The following is a 19,701-nucleotide window of genomic DNA, read 5'->3' as shown; positions in this document are numbered from 1 at the left end:
TCGCTGTGCTCTAACCCCTCACACCCCGCTGTGCTCTAACCCCTCACACATCGCTGTGCTCTGCCCCCTGACACCCCGCTGTGCTCTAACCCCTCACACTCCACTGTGCTCTGCCCCCTCACACCCCACTGTTCTCTGCCCCCTCACACTCCACTGTGCTCTGCCCCCTCACACCCCACTGTTCTCTGCCCCCTCACACCCCACTGTCCTCTGCCCCCTCACACCCCACTGTTCTCTGCCCCCTCACACCCCACTGTTCTCTGCCCCCTCACACCCCACTGTTCTCTGCCCTCTCACATCCTGCTGTGCTCGGCCCCCTCACACCCACTGTGCTCTAACCCCTCACACATCGCTGTTCTCTGCCCTCTCACATCCTGCTGTGCTCGGCCCCCTCACACCCACTGTGCTCTAACCCCTCACACATCGCTGTTCTCTGCCCCCTCACACTCCACTGTGCTCTGCCCCCTCACACCCCACTGTGCTCTAACCCCTCACGCCCCACTGTTCTCTAACCCCTCACACCTCACTGTTCTCTGCCCCCTCACACCCCACTGTTCTCTGCCCCCTCACACCCCACTGTTCTCTGCCCCCTCACACCCCACTGTGCTCTGCCCCCTCACATGCCACTGTGTGGCACTGAAGAGCTGTTCTACAGGCACAAGGTAACAAAACTCTCCCCGACTCCCATCCACACACACACACACACACACACATTTAGTGTGTGCTGTTACATTAGTTCACCCACTAGTCTTCATTAGCACACCTCACACATGCTCCCATTACATCTCCTTTAATTCGTAGATCTGCGGCTATTACACATATATTTATATATTTGCTGGCTGCCCACACCAACCCACCCCATGCCTATTTCCTCCCCCAGCCTGACTCCCCTTCCTGCCCCCTCCCCTACACCCTGCCTCCCCATTACGAGGGTCCTGCTTCAACAAGTGGCATACTCCCTGCACCTCCTCCCCTCCCAGGGACACGGATGTACACAGGGCCTGCTGACGGAGCCTGATCCTCTCTTATCAATACAGCAGCTCCGCTCACCTGCTCTACTTTCAACTACAGCCCTGTGCCGACTCTGTGGAGCTGGCTGACCTTTAGATGGTAGCAACCAGATAGTGTTGAAAAACATTTCCGCGCCCAATCCTACACACAGCTGCACATAAACGCACAGTGATGCACCACCTACACAGACACAGGCACATGCACATACCGCAACCCTCTGCGCACACACACGTACCGCAACCCTGCGCGCACACACACACACACACACACACACACACACACACACACACACACACACACACACACACACACACACACACACACACACACACACACACACACACACACACACACACACACACACACACACACACACACACACAGTTGATATGTGCTATCAGCTCAAGGTAGCTAACCAGTGGTACAGAAGACACAGGAACAGAAGCCATGTATGAAACAGATGCATGAGATTGGTCAGCGCATTAATACTATACCACAGTTATAAAACTCTACAACCTTATCAATGAACCTGTCAGAGGTCCTCTCCTAATACCCTTCCTCTTCAGAACCCTCCAATATCCAATCACAACAATATCCTCACACAACAGCCCCTTTTTACACAGGACCCCCTTTAAATAGGAACCCACTGTATGGCGCACATAGGGCGGCGTACAATTGGCCCCGCGTCATCCGGGTTAGGGTTAGGCCGGGGTAGGCCGTCACGGTAAAATAAGAATTGGTTCTTAGTTGGTTCTTGGTCCTAGTTCAATTAATGTTAAATCAAAATTAAATAAAAAAGTACATAGTACATAGTACACTACACGCCTTGACTCAGTGAGAAACTCAGTGTATTTGCTAGTCTTCTTATTGCCCGGCGCAGCAGTTATAATAAGAGACCGTATGACCCTGGGGGGGGGGGGGGGGGGGGGGGGGGGGATATGTGTGCCGAAGTCCCACACTACAGAACATTATGAATGCTGGTTTGTCTCAATTTTTGTTACTTTATTATGTGGTAATCAAATATGTTTTGTGTTTGTAACATGAGTAGACATTAATTACAGGTAATAAGCCAACTATAAGAGTAAAAATCATTATTTCTACCACTGTGCATTATGCAGATAAATATGATTTTATTCATTCATTTCTTCAGCTCAAAATCTCCCCGTTGCTTGAACAGATCATCAAAGTCACTTTCAGTATGCAGAAAGAAGTATTTACTCTGCTCAATGTCCTGAGCAGCAATGATCCGGGCCAGCAGAAAGTCTTCAATGACCTTGGATTCACAGGGCCTGTGTTGAACTCTGTGTGTGACGTTCCTGTAGGGTTCAATGACCAGGAGCCCAGACATGCCGTTGGATTTTGTCAACGAGGGGGTCTCCTGAATATTTCTCTGTAGGAACTCTGTATAAGTCTTTATCAAGCCAGGGATACTGAGTTGATAGTACTGGTTCAGTACATCTACAGGGCCTTCTGGTAAGGCAGTTAGACGGAACCAATGGATCCGCATGTGCATGTGGAACGCTGCCCCGTTCAGCCACTGTTTCACGCCAGCGGAGCTCATGCTACTCTCTATGACCAACTTTGAATAGAAATGATCCAGTTCCTGTTTAAGCTTCTGGTCATAATGTTTGAGGAGCTCTGCCATCCTCTTCTTATCATTGGCTATACCAGGAACTTGCTTTAGGTACTCACTGACAATAGGGCCGATTTCTGAAGAGTAATCCGCTCCAAAGATCCTCCTTATGGGGTCTATGTATGACCTTTGCTCATGGATCTGGTGAGTCAAGACCTCAAAGAGCAGTGACAGCGCCAGCGCCACAATACCCAGACCTCCTTGGCTCACCTTGGTGCTCCCTCCAAATGCAGACGTCAGATCCTGGTTAAAGGCTGTTAGTTGCTCAGCCGACATGTTCTGCTGGATGGCTGCATATTGATGTTCCAGAGCAGCAGTGGAGTTGCGGGATAGGAAGTTGGTGAGGGTTCTGTCCAGGGAGATGTCAGGAACGATGCCTGCATGGCTGGCTACCTCAAACAGACAGTTTATAGTTTCTGAAGATGGACTGCATGCTTTGTTACCCATGTTTGGGCTGTGCTGTCTGTCTAACACGCTCCTCTTTCCTAAGACTTTGTCGAATACTGCCTGTTTATTTAAACACATGATGGGCTCAGAGTCTGAAGGACATTGTCCCGGCTAGGACAAACATCTAATAACCAAACAGCGGAATCTAGGGTTATTAGATGTCGGCAAATCTTTCAGCCAATGAAAAATCAGGTCATTGACTGATGCTGACTTCAGACACAAACAGTACATACATTTATGCTGACACAGACTCAGCGTCTGGTTACACAATGCATTCTTTATCCAGCCATCCCAAAATATAAAATTCACCGCTACCTTTGATACTACCACTACACCCTTTAAATTAACTTATTCCATTACTTTCCAGATTGCAGCTAACATTAAATCACCTTAATTCTAGTCATGATTGACTGTTCTTTTTGGCTATGAATTACTTTTCTGCAATTCAAAACCTTCCCGTTGGTTGATCAGTTTATAAAAGTCATGTTCAGACTGCAGAAAGAAGTCTTTGCTCTCTTCAATCTCCTGAGCAGCAATGATCCGGGTCAGCAGAGCGTCTCCAATGACCTTGGACTCACAGGGACTGTGTTGAACTCTGTGTGTGACGTTCTTGTGGGACTCAACGACCAGGAGCCCTGGCATGCTGTTGGCTCCTGGCTCTGGTGGTATCTCCTGGATATTTTTGCGTAGGTGGGCTGTATAGAGCTTGACCAGGCTTGTGAACGCAGTCTTGTAGGAGAGACGCAGTGCTTCTGCTGAGCCTCGTGGAACGGAGCCCAATCGGATCTCATGGATCCTCATGTGCAGGTGGAAAGAGGCCCCACACAGCCACTGTTTCATGGCCACTGACCCCATGCGTTTCTTGTTCGTCATCCTCTCAAAATGGTCAATCAGCTCATACTTCAGGTACTGGTCATAGAGCTCTGTCACCTCTGCCATCTTGTTCATGTCATTGGCTATCTCAGGGACCAGCTTCAGGTATTCACTGATGAGGGACCCAATTCTTGAGGAATTGCCGATTCCAAAGATCATTTTGGTAGGGTCCATAGTATTCTTGCTGTCCCCATGCCTTTTTGCCTTGTGGGCTAAGACATCAAAGAGTAGAGACAGGGCTAGTGCCACAACACCCACACCCCCCAAGGCCACATTTGTGTTCCCTCCCAATAAAGACGTCAGGTCCTGGTTGAAAACAGTGAGTTGTTCAGCAGACAAGTGTTGCTGAATGTCTGCATAATGTTGTTCGAGAGCAGCACTTGAGTCCAGGGATAGGAAGCTTTGCAGTGTGTCATCCAGAGAGATATCAGGAACTAAGCTGCCTGCCCTGGCAACTGAGAACAGGTTGTCTATGGTTGCTGAAGATGGGAGGCAAGAAGTGATGCTTCTGAGCAGCATTATTCTCTTTCAGTAACTATCTTACTAATACTCTCTATATCACCTACTTTCTGGTGATTTCACTCTCATCTCAGCATCCGTAATATAATGATGAAACTAAATGACACTGGTTGTGTATTTGAACAGCAAGTCTGTGGAGGACATTGTCCTGTTAAAGTCAATATTTGTTGACCCTTTTGGAGTTCATGGACCAACTCAAAAAGAACATACTGTAAAATGTAGACCACCATTTGAAAAAACAAGTCATCTGATGACATTGGACAACAAAAAACAGGCCAGCACCACTACACTGACACGTATTCCACGTTGCAGTTCAGTTTACATGTATACCTGAGACACTATGCACTAATTCAAGCCAACCTACATGTTGTATGTGAATGTGGGCTCAATTGAAAATGGGGTTTAGGTAAAGAATATCCTTACAGATGTGCATGAAAAGGTGGCATATGAGCATGAAAAAGAGCACACACACACACACACACCCACACACACATACACAGGTTCTGCTCTGATAGACTTGTATAAAGGAACTTGTAGAATCCTTGTTACTCTGCATTATTCAGGCTGGACCTACAAACAAGATCAAATCAGATACATAATTATTATCTCAGTGTCACATTATATTTTAAAATGTGTTGGCAGCTGTAATTCATAGAAAAACACTTTATTGGAAAAGTAGCAGGCCTAAACGTTTGCATGATCCAGGATATAAAGGGTAAACATCAACACTCCTGGGAGCAGTGGCCCAATAAAAGAAACCACCTCGGTTTTCAAGGAGTATTGGAAACATTCCCTGGAGCCCTGCATCCTCTAACTACAGTGCCTTGCAAAAATATTCATCCCCCTTGGCGTTTTTCCTATTTTGTTGCATTACAACCTGTAATTTAAATGGATTTTTATTTGGATTTCATGTAATGGACATAACCAAAATAGTCCAAATTGGGGAAGTGAAATAAAAAACGTTCAAACGGAGAAGTGGTGCGTGCATATGTATTCACCCCCTTTGCTATGAAGCCCCTAAATAAGATCTGGTGCAAACAATTACCTTCAAAAGTACATAATTAGTTAAATAAACTCCACCTGTGTGCAATCTAAGTGTCACATGATCTGTCACATGATCTCAGTATATATACACCTGTTCTGAAAGGCTCCAGAGTCTGCAACACCATTAAGCAAGGGGCACCACCAAGCAAGCGGAACCATGAAGACCAAGGGGCTCTCCAAACAGGTCAGGGACAAAGTTGTGGAGAAGTACAGATCAGGGTTGGGTTATAAATACATTTCAGAAACTTTGAACATCCCACAGAGCGTCATTAAATCCATTATAAAAAATTGAAAGAATATGGCACCACAATAAACCTGCCAAGAGAGGGCCGCCCACCAAATCTCACGGACCAGGCAAAGAGGGCATTATTCAGAGAGGCAACAAAGAGACCAAAGATAACCCTGAAGGAGCTGCAAAGCTCCACAGCGGAGATTGGAGTATCTGTCCATAGGACCACTTTAAGCCATACACTCCACAGAGCTGGGCTTTATGGAAGAGTGTCCAGAAAAAAAGCCATTGCTTGAAGAAAAAAATAATCAAACTCGTTTGGTGATCGCCAAAAGACATGTGGGAGACTCCCCAATCATATGGAAGAAGGTACTCTGGTTAAATGTAACTTTTTGGCCATCAAGGAAAACGCTATATCTGGCATATACCCAACACATCTCATCACCTCGAGAACACCATCCCCACAGAGAAGCATTGTGGTGGCAGCATCATGCTGTGGGGATGTTTTTCATTGGCAGGGACTTTGAAACTGGTGAGAATTGAAGGAATGATGGATGGCGTTGTGAGAAACCTGTTTCAGTCTTCCAGAGATTTGAGACTGGGGTGAATTTTCACCTTCCAGCAGGACAATGACCCTAAGCATACTGCTAAAGCAACACTCGAGTGGTTAAAGGAGAAACATTAAAATGTCTTGGAATGGCCTAGTCAAAGCCCATTGACTTTTGGGGGGGGGGTGAATAGTTATGCACGCTCAAGTGTTCTGTTTTTTTTGTCTTATTTCTTGTTTGTTTCACAATAAAACATATTTTGCATCTTCAAATTAGTAGGCATGTTGTGTAAGTCAAATGATACAAACCCCCTGAAAATCCATTTTAATTCTAGGTTGTAGGGCAACAAAATAGAAAAATTGGCAAGGGTGCTGAATACTTTCACAAGCCACTGTACCTACATGTTTCATGCAGACCACCATAGTCCCTGTGCCCAAGAATGCCAAGGTAACCTGCCTAAATGACTACCTCCCCGTAGCACTCACGTATGTAGCCATGAAGTGCTTTGAAAGGCTGGTCATGGCTCACATCAACACCATCATCCTGGAAACCCTGGACCAACTCCAATTCACATATGGCCCCAACAGATCCACAGATGACACAAGCTTAATGGCACGCCACACTGCCCCTTCCCACTTGGACAAAAGGAACACCTACGTGAGAATGCTGTTCATTGACTACAGCTCAGCGTTAAATACCATAGTGCCCACAAAGCTCATTGCTAAGCTAAGGACCCTAGGACTAAACATCTCTCTCTGCAACTGGATCCTGGACTTCCTGAAGGGAGGTAAGGGTAGGCAACAATCTTCCATGCTGATCCTCAACATTGGGCCCCCTCGGGGGTGCGTGCTTAGTCCCTGCCTCTGCTCCCTGTTCACCCATGACTGCGTAGCCAAGCACGACTCCAATGCCATCATTAAGTTTGCTGATGACACAAACAGTGGTAGGCCTGATCACCGACAAAGATGAGACAGATACCTGGCAGTGTGGTGCCAGGACAACAACCTTTCCCTCAACCTGAGCAAGACAAAGGAGCTGATCGTGGACTGCAGGAAATGGAGGGCCAAACACATCGATGGGGCTGTAGTGGAGCGGGTTGAGAGCTTTAATTTCCTTGGTGTCCACATCACCAACAAACTATCATGGTCCAAAATACCAAGACAGAGGGAGCGACAGTGCTTATTTCCCCTCAGGAGAATGAAAAGATTTGGCATGGGTCCCCATGTCCTCAAAAAGATCCACAACTTCACCATCGAGAGCAACCTGACCGGTTGCATCACGGCCTGGTATGGCAACTGCTCGGCATCTGACCGTAAGGTGCTACAAATCAAATCAAATCAAATCAAATCAAATTTATTTATATAGCCCTTCGTACATCAGCTGATATCTCAAAGTGCTGTACAGAAACCCAGCCTAAAACCCCAAACAGCAAGCAATGCAGGTGTAGAAGCACGGTGGCTAGGAAAAACTCCCTAGAAAGGCCAATACCTAGGAAGAAACCTAGAGAGGAACCAGGCTATGTGGGGTGGCCAGTCCTCTTCTGGCTGTGCCGGGTGGAGATTATAACAGAACATGGCCAAGATGTTCAAATGTTCATAAATGACCAGCATGGTCGAATAATAATAAGGCAGAACAGTTGAAACTAGAGCAGCAGCACAGTCAGGTGGAAGTTGAAACTGGAGCAGCAGCATGGCCAGGTGGACTGGGGACAGCAAGGAGTCATCATGTCAGGTAGTTCTGGGGCATGGTCCTAGGGCTCAGGTCCTCCGAGAGAGAGAAAGAAAGAGAGAAGGAGAGAATTAGAGAACGCACACTTAGATTCACACAGGACACCGAATAGGACAGGAGAAGTAGTCCAGATATAACAAACTGACCCCAGCCCCCCGACACATAAACTACTGCAGCATAAATACTGGAGGCTGAGACAGGAGGGGTCAGGAGACACTGTGGCCCCATCCGAGGACACCCCCGGACAGGGCCAAACAGGAAGGATATAACCCCACCCACTTTGCCAAAGCACAGCCCCCACACCACTAGAGGGATATCTTCAACCACCAACTTACCATCCTGAGACAAGGCTGAGTATAGCCCACAAAGATCTCCGCCACGGCACAACCCAAGGGGGGGGGCGCCAACCCAGACAGGATGACCACAACAGTGAAACAACCCACTCAGGTGACGCACCCCCTCCAGGGACGGCATGAGAGAGCCCCAGCAAGCCAGTGACTCAGCCCCTGTAATAGGGTTAGAGGCAGAGAATCCCAGTGGAAAGAGGGGAACCGGCCAGGCAGAGACAGCAAGGGCGGTTCGTTGCTCCAGAGCCTTTCCGTTCACCTTCCCACTCCTGGGCCAGACTACACTCAATCATATGACCCACTGAAGAGATGAGTCTTCAGTAAAGACTTAAAGGTTGAGACCGAGTTTAGCAGTAAAACCTTGAAATCAGCCCTTGCTTTGACAGGAAGCCAGTGTAGAGAGGCTAGCACTGGAGTAATATGATCACATTTTTTGGTTCTAGTCAGGATTCTAGCAGCCGTATTTAGCACTAACTGAAGTTTATTTAGTGCTTTATCCGGGTAGCCGGAAAATAGAGCATTGCAGTAGTCTAACCTAGAAGTGACAAAAGCATGGATTAATTTTTCTGCATCATTTTTGGACAGAAAGTTTCTGATTTTTGCAATGTTACGTAGATGGAAAAAAGCTGTCCTCGAAATGGTCTTGATATGTTCTTCAAAAGAGAGATCAGGGTCCAGAGTAACGCCGAGATCCTTCACAGTTTTATTTGAGACGACTGTACAACCATTAAGATTAATTGTCAGATTCAACAGAAGATCTCTTTGTTTCTTGGGACCTAGAACAAGCATCTCTGTTTTGTCCGAGTTTAATAGTAGAAAGTTTGCAGCCATCCACTTCCTTATGTCTGAAACACATGCTTCTAGCGAGGGCAATTTTGGGGCTTCACCATGTTTCATTGAAATGTACAGCTGTGTGTCATCCGCATAGCAGTGAAAGTTTACATTATGTTTTCGAATAACATCCCCAAGAGGTAAAATATATAGTGAAAACAATAGTGGTCCTAAAACGGAACCTTGAGGAACACCGAAATTTACAGTTGATTTGTCAGAGGACAAACCATTCACAGAGACAAACTGATATCTTTCCGACAGATAAGATCTAAACCAGGCCAGAACATGTCCGTGTAGACCAATTTGGGTTTCCAATCTCTCCAAAAGAATGTGGTGATCGATGGTATCAAAAGCAGCACTAAGGTCTAGGAGCACGAGGACAGATGCAGAGCCTCGGTCCGATGCCATTAAAATGTCATTTACCACCTTCACAAGTGCCGTCTCAGTGCTATGATGGGGTCTAAAACCAGACTGAAGCATTTCGTATACATTGTTTGTCTTCAGGAAGGCAGTGAGTTGCTGCGCAACAGCCTTCTCTAAAATTTTTGAGAGGAATGGAAGATTCGATATAGGCCGATAGTTTTTTATATTTTCTGGGTCAAGGTTTGGCTTTTTCAAGAGAGGCTTTATTACTGCCACTTTTAGTGAGTTTGGTACACATCCAGTGGATAGAGAGCCGTTTATTATGTTCAACATAGGAGGGCCAAGCACAGGAAGCAGCTCTTTCAGTAGTTTAGTTGGAATAGGGTCCAGTATGCAGCTTGAAGGTTTAGAGGCCATGATTATTTTCATCATTGTGTCAAGAGATATAGTACTAAAACACTTGAGCGTCTCTCTTGATCCTAGGTCCTGGCAGAGTTGTGCAGACTCAGGACAACTGAGGTTTGGAGGAATACGCAGGTTTAAAGAGGAGTCCGTAATTTGCTTTCTAATAATCATAATCTTTTCCTCAAAGAAGTTCATGAATTTATCACTGCTAAAGTGAAAGTCATCCTCTCTTGGGGAATGCTGCTTTTTAGTTAGCTTTGCGACAGTATTAAAAAGGAATTTCGGATTGTTCTTATTTTCCTCAATTAAGTTAGAAAAATAGGATGATCGAGCAGCAGTAAGGGCTCTACGGTACTGCACGGTACCGTCCTTCCAAGCTAGTCGGAAGACTTCCAGTTTGGTGTGGCGCCATTTCCGTTCCAATTTTCTGGAAGCTTGCTACAGATGGTAATGCGAATGGCCCAGTACATCATTGGGGCTAAGCTTCCTGCCATCCAGGACCTCTATACTAGGCGATATTAGAGGAAGGACCAAGAAATTGTTGAAGACTCCAGCCACCCAAGTCATTGATGGTTCTCTCTGGGAACGCAAGGTAAGCAGAGCACGGAGTGCCAATTCTAGGTCCAAAAGGCTCCTCAACAGCTTCTAACCCTAAGCCAAAAAACGTCTGAAAAATGTATCAAACGGCCTACCCTTACTTTTTTTTACACTGCTGCTACTCGCTGCTAATTATCTATGCATAGTCATCTTTACCCCTACCTATACGTACATATTACCTCAACTATCTATGTCCACGGATGTAGATTTTTGGTACAATATATACCGGACCAAATCTGAAAAACCATAGACGTTGTTTGATTGTTTGGTTCTGATTAGATCCAGTCCGGATGGGCCTTGATTTCAACAGCCACAGACAGACTGGCCTATATTTGGTCCAAACATAGACATCTATAATTGGTTCACATTTGATCTGGCCCGGACCGGCCTTGATCTGGCCCAAACATAGATGTCTATGATTGGTTCAGATTTGGTCCTGTCCAGACCAGAACAAATCTGAACAAATCATAGACATCTATGTCTCAGGACCCCTTTTGTGATAGCAAATTCATTAGGGACCACCTCATAATCAGAACAAATCGAGTGAGATCAAAATAGTGTATGAAAGGATGAACCGAGTTCCTGGCCCTAGAAGAAGATTTGGCCGTTTTCAAGCAAAATTCCTGCAATTCTACACATTTTGTCATGGGACAGATATAAAACGTTGTTGATTTAAAGGCCCAGTTTTATATATATTCAGTACCAGTCAAAAGTTTGAACACACCTACTCATTCCAGGGTTTTTCTTTATTTTTACTATTTTCTACATTAAAGAATAATAGTGAAGACATCAAAACTATGAAATAACACATATGGAATCAAGTGTTAAACAAATCCAAATATATTTTATATTTATATTCTTTGAAGTAGCCACCCTTTGCCTTGAATGACAGCTTTGCACACTCTTGGCATTCTCTCAACCAGCTTCATGAGGTAGTCACCTGGAATGCATTTCAAAACAGGTGTGCCTTGTTCAAATCAAATCAAATCAAATTTTATTTGTCACATACACATGGTTAGCAGATGTTAATGCGAGTGTAGCGAAATGCTTGTGCTTCTAGTTCCGACAATGCAGTAATAACGAACAAGTAATCTAACTAACAATTCCAAAAAAACTACTGTCTTATACACAGTGTAAGGGGATAAAGAATATGTACATAAGGATATATGAATGAGTGATGGTACAGAGCAGCATAGGCAAGATACAGTAGATGATATCGAGTACAGTATAACATATGAGATGAGTATGTAAACAAAGTGGCATAGTTAAAGTGGCTAGTGATACATTTATTACATAAGGATGCAGTCGATGATATAGAGTACAGTATATACGTATGCATATGAGATGAATAATGTAGGGTAAGTAACATTATATAAGGTAGCATTGTTTAAAGTGGCTAGTAATATATTTACATCATTTCCCATCAATTCCCATTAATAAAGTGGCTGGAGTTGAGTCAGTGTCATTGACAGTGTGTTGGCAGCAGCCACTCAATGTTAGTGGTGGCTGTTTAACAGTCTGATGGCCTTGAGATAGAAGCTGTTTTTCAGTCTCTCGGTCCCAGCTTTGATGCACCTGTACTGACCTCGCCTTCTGGATGACAGCGGGGTGAACAGGCAGTGGCTCGGGTGGTTGATGTCCTTGATGATCTTTATGGCCTTCCTGTAGCATCGGGTGGTGTAGGTGTCCTGGAGGGCAGGTAGTTTGCCCCCGGTGATGCGTTGTGCAGACCTCACTACCCTCTGGAGAGCCTTACGGTTGAGGGCGGTGCAGTTGCCATACCAGGCGGTGATACAGCACGCCAGGATGCTCTCGATTGTGCATCTGTAGAAGTTTGTGAGTGCTTTTGGTGACAAGCCGAATTTCTTCAGCCTCCTGAGGTTGAAGAGGCGCTGCTGCGCCTTCTTCACGATGCTGTCTGTGTGAGTGGACCAATTCAGTTTGTCTGTGATGTGTATGCCAAGGAACTTAAAACTTGCTACCCTCTCCACTACTGTTCCATCGATGTGGATAGGGGGGTGTTCCCTCTGCTGTTTCCTGAAGTCCACAATCATCTCCTTAGTTTTGTTGACGTTGAGTGTGAGGTTATTTTCCTGACACCACACTCCGAGGGCCCTCACCTCCTCCCTGTAGGCCGTCTCGTCGTTGTTGGTAATCAAGCCTACCACTGTTGTGTCGTCCGCAAACTTGATGATTGAGTTGGAGGCGTGCGTGGCCACGCAGTCGTGGGTGAACAGGGAGTACAGGAGAGGGCTCAGAACACACCCTTGTGGGGCCCCAGTGTTGAGGATCAGCGGGGAGGAGATGTTGTTGCCTACCCTCACCACCTGGGGGCGGCCCGTCAGGAAGTCCAGTAAATAAAATCAAATCAAATCAAATTTATTTATATAGCCCTTCGTACATCAGCTGATATCTCAAAGTGCTGTACAGAAACCCAGCCTAAAACCCCAAACAGCAAGCAATGCAGGTGTAGAAGCACGGTTGCACAGGGCCCAGGGTCTCGAGCTTGATGACGAGCTTGGAGGGTACTATGGTGTTGAATGCCGAGCTGTAGTCGATGAACAGCATTCTCACATAGGTATTCCTCTGTATTCCTTGTTAAAAGTTAATTTGTGGAATTTCTTTCCTTCTTGATGCATTTGAGCCAATCAGTTGTTTTGTGACAAGGTAGGGGTGGTATACAGAAGAGTCCTATTTGGTAACAGACCGAGTCCATATTATGGCAAGAACAGCTCAAATAAGCAAAGAGAAATGACATTCCATCGATAATTTAAGACACGAAGGTCAGTCAAGACGGAAAATTTCAAAAACTTTGAAAGTTTCTTCAAGTGAAGTCACCAAAACCATCAAGTGCTATGATACAATGTAGAAAATAGTAAAAATAAAGAAAACTAGAATGAGTAGGTGTGTCCAAACTTTTGACTGGTACTATATCTATGATTATAAGTCCAAAAATGTATGTAGCAACTACAGATTGCCATTTTAAGTATATCAAAAGTGTGCTAGATTGAGCATGTGTCCATTAGGACTATGTTTTTTTTATCAGCATCAATTAGATTGAGCAATAAAAGCCTAATTTTTATTCCATAGGCTGGTATCCGCACAATGCAGCTGTTGCAAGAGCGAAATGTTTCACTGGCTGTCCACTTGTTTCAAAAACAATGATTGATAGGCAGCTTAAACTTCTTGAATTCATCCATTATTTGGCTCAAATAGACATTTAGAGTTGTGAACAGCCATCCACAATAACCACAATCCGTAAGTTGCAAATAGCTAAATGAGAGAGCAGCAGTGTGATTCACAGCAATGCGCTATGTAGATATCAATAATAAGTTATATCCGTATCGCCATAGACTACATCCTTACCTCCAAGCATTTATTCAAATTTTTGGATGCCAACAACAGTCGCACCATTGGAAGACATAGCTTGGACTGTAGACTACAACATATTTTTTTACACAAACATCCTTTCTGAATTTAAAAGTAATCCTCAAAGTAATCATGTCCTTTTTCAAAAGTATCTGTAATCTGATAACAATATTTTTGCTGGTAAAGTAACGGATTATAGTTACAGTTTTTTGTAATCCCTTACATGTAATGGATTACATATCACAGGTGAAGAAGCCATGTAATCCTTTACTACCCAACCCTGACCACGTGACAGACATCCGGCTTCTTCACCAGACATGACGCTTGGCATTCAGGCCAAAGAGTTCAATCTTGGTTTCATCAGACCAGAGAATCTTGTTTCTCATAGTCTGAGTCCTTTATGTGCCTTTTGGCAAACTCCAAGCTAATAGTCATGTGCCTTTTACTGAGGACTGGCTTCCGTCTGACCACTCTACCATAAAGGCCTGATTGGTTGAGTGTTGCAAAGATGGTTGTCCTTCTCCACAGAGGAACTCTGGAGCTCTGTCAGAGTGACCATCGGGTCTTGGTCACCTCCCTCCATAAGGCCCTTCTTCGTTGATTGGCCGGGCAGCCAGCTCTAGGAAGAGTTTTGGTGGTTCCAAACTTCTAAAACTGCAAACCATGAAGAAAATATTCCAATAGAATCATCCTCTAAATAAAACCAAAGCAATATCACGAATGAAAGGGATGTGCTGAATGACATAAGTCACATGGGCAGGCACACATCCATGAAGCTACTACTGGACAAAAGGCTAGGGCGGTTGGTTGGTCTATTCCAGTGGAAAGTTACATTCAAATATCTCCTCTCATCTCTTGTGTTCCAGCAAAAGGGATTATACCCTCTGCACTTCGCTGCAGCTCTCACCAGGGCAGAGGGCCCAAAGATCACAGAGCTGCTGCTGCACACCGTGGGAGGGAGTTTGAAATAAGTAGGTTACCACTCTACTACTTCTCTCCTCCTCCCCTAGTCCCCTTATGTAATCATTCTAAACTTGGCATAGGGTTTTCTCCCAACTCTCCATGATGGTTCAGTGAGATCTCTCGCTGTGTTTAACACCAACCACTTAATAATTTCCATTGGATTTCCCCTCTCACACCCTCTCCATCCCTCAGTAGCCATTTAGTACATGAATACCCTGTTATAATATGTGAGGAGTAAATCTGAATCCGTCTTTTTCATGGCACAATTTGAAATGTTCCTGCTCTGTTCTCTTACATTCATTTGGTCCCTTCAATTGTTCACAGACTGAGCTGTTTTGAACCAGAAGGTTTTGTCCTCCAACAAAGAGTTAATTTGCTGTAACAAGGGCGTTCTAAGCTTGCAACGATTATGGGAAGGCGGGGAGCTGCCAATTTCAGCTGGATGGGAGGAAGGAAGGAAGGGAGCACATCCTTGAGAGGAGCTGGAACACATTGGGAGGGAGGGAGGGAGGGAGGGGAGCTGGAAGAAATGCTGGGGGGCATGAAAGGAGCTGGTTGGGACATCACACACAGTCAGGCTGGGATGAGTTGGTTTGGATGAGCGTGTGTGTGTGTGTGGGGGGGGGGGGGGGAGTTCAGACACTTGTTGTAGTCTAGTAGGCCAGGTTCTCCCAAACTTGGTCCTGCCCCCCCTCCCCACGGGGTGCAAGTTTTGGTTTTGCCCTAGCACTACATAGCCGATTAAAATAACCAACTCATTATCAAGCTTTTATTATTTGGATCAGCTGTGTAGTGATAGTGCAAAACCCAAACGTGCACCCAGGGGGGGCCCCAGGCCCAGTTTGGGAAACCCTGAACTACTAGACTACAACAAGGGTGTGACCCCTTGTATTAGGCTCCTGTACGAGTTCAGACAAGGAAATTACACATTTAAAGCTATACAGGTTTTAGTCACTAGATGGAAGCAAAGGCATTGTTATTGCATGTACATGAGCAAAGGGTTTTGAAGAAACAGAAAAAAAGGTCTGAGGTTAACACAGACCTTTTCTGTGTTTCTTCCAAAACCCTATTCTTTCCCCATTGATTTTTCCAATAGCAATGGCTGAACAAACCAGAGGTAACTTATCAGAATCTTGAGAGGTTCAAGGAGAAGCTGGCAAGAGGGTTAGTTTAGGGTAGGATCAGAGTAGGATAAGGCCCCATCTTCACTGCAGGACATTATTTCTGTCAGTCACGACCCATTAGATGCTAGAGAGATTGGGAATAAGCATGGCTCTGTGTTTGTGTCCACAGCTTAGCCCAATGACCCAAACAGCTCTGTGTTGAAAGCCAAAAGCAACAAGTGCTCTCAGGATCCAGACACTCAAAGACGATACTTACGAGCCGGGGTCAAAACCTGGCCCAGAAACTCTCAGAGACTCTTTGAAAACCTGAAAAAGAACTACAGCGTCATCTGACAGCTACACAGAGACAGATCCTGCTATATTAAAGCACTTTGGGAGTAGAATTTCTCTAGAAACATGGAGTGTGGTGACTTGATTTCATGTGAAATTGTGTGCCAGATGATATGAGAGACATGATAATGTGCAGGAAGATAAACTAATGATAATGAAACATTGTATGGACAGCATCCTAGTACTGTTGACTCTTGACTCTATTATCCCAAGTAGCAGTTAAAAAGAACAGTCAGTCAGGCATCTTTGTCATCATGTTTATAATAACTGACACAATCTAGGGGGAAAACGACAGGGCGTTGACATATTTTCACCTCTGCATTGTTGCAAATGTATTTTTTTATTTTTCATAACTTGGACACTTTTTCAAATTGTCACATTGTACTTATGCCTCCCACGGTAGTTGGACAATTAAGAGTATTCACAAAATACTTGGGGCCCCTGTTTTTCTTTTCATCCATTCATTCCAAATACATAAACTCATTCACACCCTGACACATAAAAACACACTCACACCAGACCTGGGTTCAAATACTATTTCAGGTATTTTGATTACTTTTCAATACATCTTTTTTTTTTTTTGTTTTCAGACAAAATTATAAAAAATAAAAAACAGTAGTTGATTATTGGAATGTATTTAGAAATATACTTGGAAAGTATTTGAAAATACTAAAATACATGGCTCGAATACACTCCCAAATACTTTCAAATGCAATTTGGTCAACTATTTGGTTTTTACAAATAATCATTCAAATACTCAAAAGTAATTATTTTGGGCTGTGTATTTGAAAATAGTCAAATATACATAAAAAGTATTTAAATAACAATTACTCAAATACACGTGTTTGTACCCAGATCTGCACCACACACGTATGGTAATCAGCCAGTCTGTATCTGTATCCAAATCAATCAGCACTTCAACATGGCTCTTCTCACCCATTGATTTTCCATTGTGCTGATTCTCTGTGCATTGAGAGAGGGCCTGCTCATTGATTGCTCAGCATGCGTTGGCCCTGGGATCTGCACTGAGGAGCCCAGTGTTAGGTTTACAGCACAAAGAGTTTAAATTAAGAGCTATAAGAATCTGCAGGTAACAGGGAATGGGCCTGTGTTGTGTTGATCTTCCCACCTCAATTAAAGTAAGGGAAATTTAAGAACACAATATCTCTCTACTGAATGTGCCTGGGTACCATATGAAAAGCAGGTTAAGGAAGAAACATGCAGTCTCATGGGCCTGTGTTGAAGGAGAAACAAGTTGCAGTGCAAATTTAGGGGATGGTAAACAAGACTGCAAAGCAGTATTCATGCTCTCAGTATATTGTTTCCGTTTCATTTAGCTCTATTTTCAATGCTTCTTTCCTGGGAAATCAGACGCTGTATTCACACAGTCTTAAAGCATGCATTTTACATGCATCCATTCATACTGTGCCTACATGCAGTCAGTCAAACAGTCACACACACACAGTTTTACACAAAGTCAAAGACAAGCATTCACACACTTACATACCGTACACCAGTACATTGACACCTACACTGCGTTACATTAACGGACACTGTGTCACCAGATCTTCCCCATTCTAACATCCACATACTGTCTGGATGTCTTAAATTACTCAACCCCAAAATATGAACATTTAATCACCATTGGCCATACATACACAATTTGCCACTACATCAGATGTATTCTCTGCTATAAGACTTGTAACTGTACACACACAGACACTTTGAAATGGTCCTCCTGTGTGTGACAGGGGGGGGGAACATGAGCCAGCTCCAACAATGCACTTAGATCACTGACTACACCTTATTACAATCTCATTACAATCTCACATTCCAGCAATGTTTGGAGAACATGTGACTGCGTTTTAGTCAAGGCATTCCCACTCCACATCCAGCTGTAGTCAACTGTGTAGATGGCAGGTGGGGAAGGATCAGACCCCTAAGCTTGGGTTAATGACCATAGATTACATTATATTATAAGACATAGAAAATATGTACAAAAAGGTGGACCCGTCTTGTTTTTTTGGACAGGTCGCTAGGATGTGTTGAGTGAACAATACTAACCAAGGTCTCCGTCATCATGCCACAACTGGTACACTATGATTGAAATTGTTCTGAAAAAAAGATCTGTGAAAAGATCTGCATGTGTGTGTTGGGCTTCTTTCGGCATGTGTAAATGCTGTGTGTTTCTGGCTAAGTGAACTATGCATTATCACCTGACTGCTAACAGAATGGTGGTTTTTACAAGTTTTAAGACCAGGTGGATAAATGAAAATACCAGGCCCAGCGAGAGGCTTATAGGCCTAGTCTGACAAAAGTGGTTTTCTACAGTCCTTCAGTAGAGGTCAGGTATATAGTTATACTGCTTTCACAGATGCCCTCTCAAGTGAAGTTTGTCAATGGTGCTGTGTTAATGTGCTATTGATGAAAGTATATTACAAGTACAAGAAACCATTATTTTTGATTTAATATACTTGAGAGATCCAAATTCCCTGTCACTGTGATTGATATGAAAAACAAATGCATTGGATTAGCACACTGAAGATACACACCAAACCGTCTCTCACAGTGCTCTCACAACATCACTGTCAAGTTATTGGCATTGTTAGAACATTGCAACAAGGTCACATTGACTTTACATTGAGTGGCATGATCGCTAAGAAGCTTGTGCCATTCAAACATTGCATCTAGCATGTGAACCATCCTTGTTCACCACCCAAGCATAGAAACAATAAAAAGAAGCCAAAGACCAGCTCTACTTGCCACATTTAAAATATTTCAAAACAAGAAAAAATTATTAGGACATTTTTGTGTTTCTCTCATTAAAATGAAAGGTAGTCCATTCATTCAATGACAATCCTTTCCTATTTGGCAAAGTTACCCACCCATCCCCCTTTTTTCTCTCTTCTATTCCATCTCAGAGCCCTTCTCCAAAACACAGTCTCGACTGGATGCACCACCGGTCCATTATCGCCTGCGCAGCAGTGTAGCCAATGAGAGCAGGAGGAGGAGGATGGAGGGGTGGGTCTGGGTTCCTGTGCCCTTCACCTTCTTGTTCTCAGGATGATTGTAGTATCTGGTGCTGTCTGCTTTGGGCACGATGACACGAGGTCCATTACGGGCACACGACTCGCCTGTACACATTCCACTTCCTGATCCACTGACGTCATCACCTGGAGACAAGGGAAAGGCCTTGGTTAATTGAAATTAGGATATCAGTGAGACCAAGCGGTTCAACATGTTTCTGATACACTCCCAACTCTAACCTGCACATCCAATACCCCCCATCCCCAAACCCAATACCCCATATCCTCTCACCCTGTCTACTATACTCTCGGCC

The 19,701-nt window shown here is 44.3% G+C and overlaps 1 protein-coding gene across 1 annotated transcript in view; it reads right to left on the bottom strand.

Annotated features, from left to right (window-relative positions):
- Nucleotides 1-16,606: 16,606 nt before the first annotated feature.
- The window catches only part of LOC109897927 (glypican-1), a 64,506-nt gene continuing 61,411 nt past the window's right edge, over nt 16,607-19,701 (bottom strand). The window contains exon 9 of the mRNA XM_020492610.2: nt 16,607-19,534. Within this exon, the coding sequence (XP_020348199.1) occupies nt 19,329-19,534 (206 nt within the window). The 3' untranslated portion in view covers nt 16,607-19,328. The remainder of the gene's footprint in view (nt 19,535-19,701) is intronic.

The sequence above is a fragment of the Oncorhynchus kisutch genome, linkage group LG10 (genome assembly GCF_002021735.2).
Source record: "Oncorhynchus kisutch isolate 150728-3 linkage group LG10, Okis_V2, whole genome shotgun sequence".
NCBI classification, from domain to species: Eukaryota; Metazoa; Chordata; class Actinopteri; order Salmoniformes; family Salmonidae; genus Oncorhynchus; species Oncorhynchus kisutch.
This window is presented reverse-complemented; position numbering and strand designations above follow the sequence as displayed.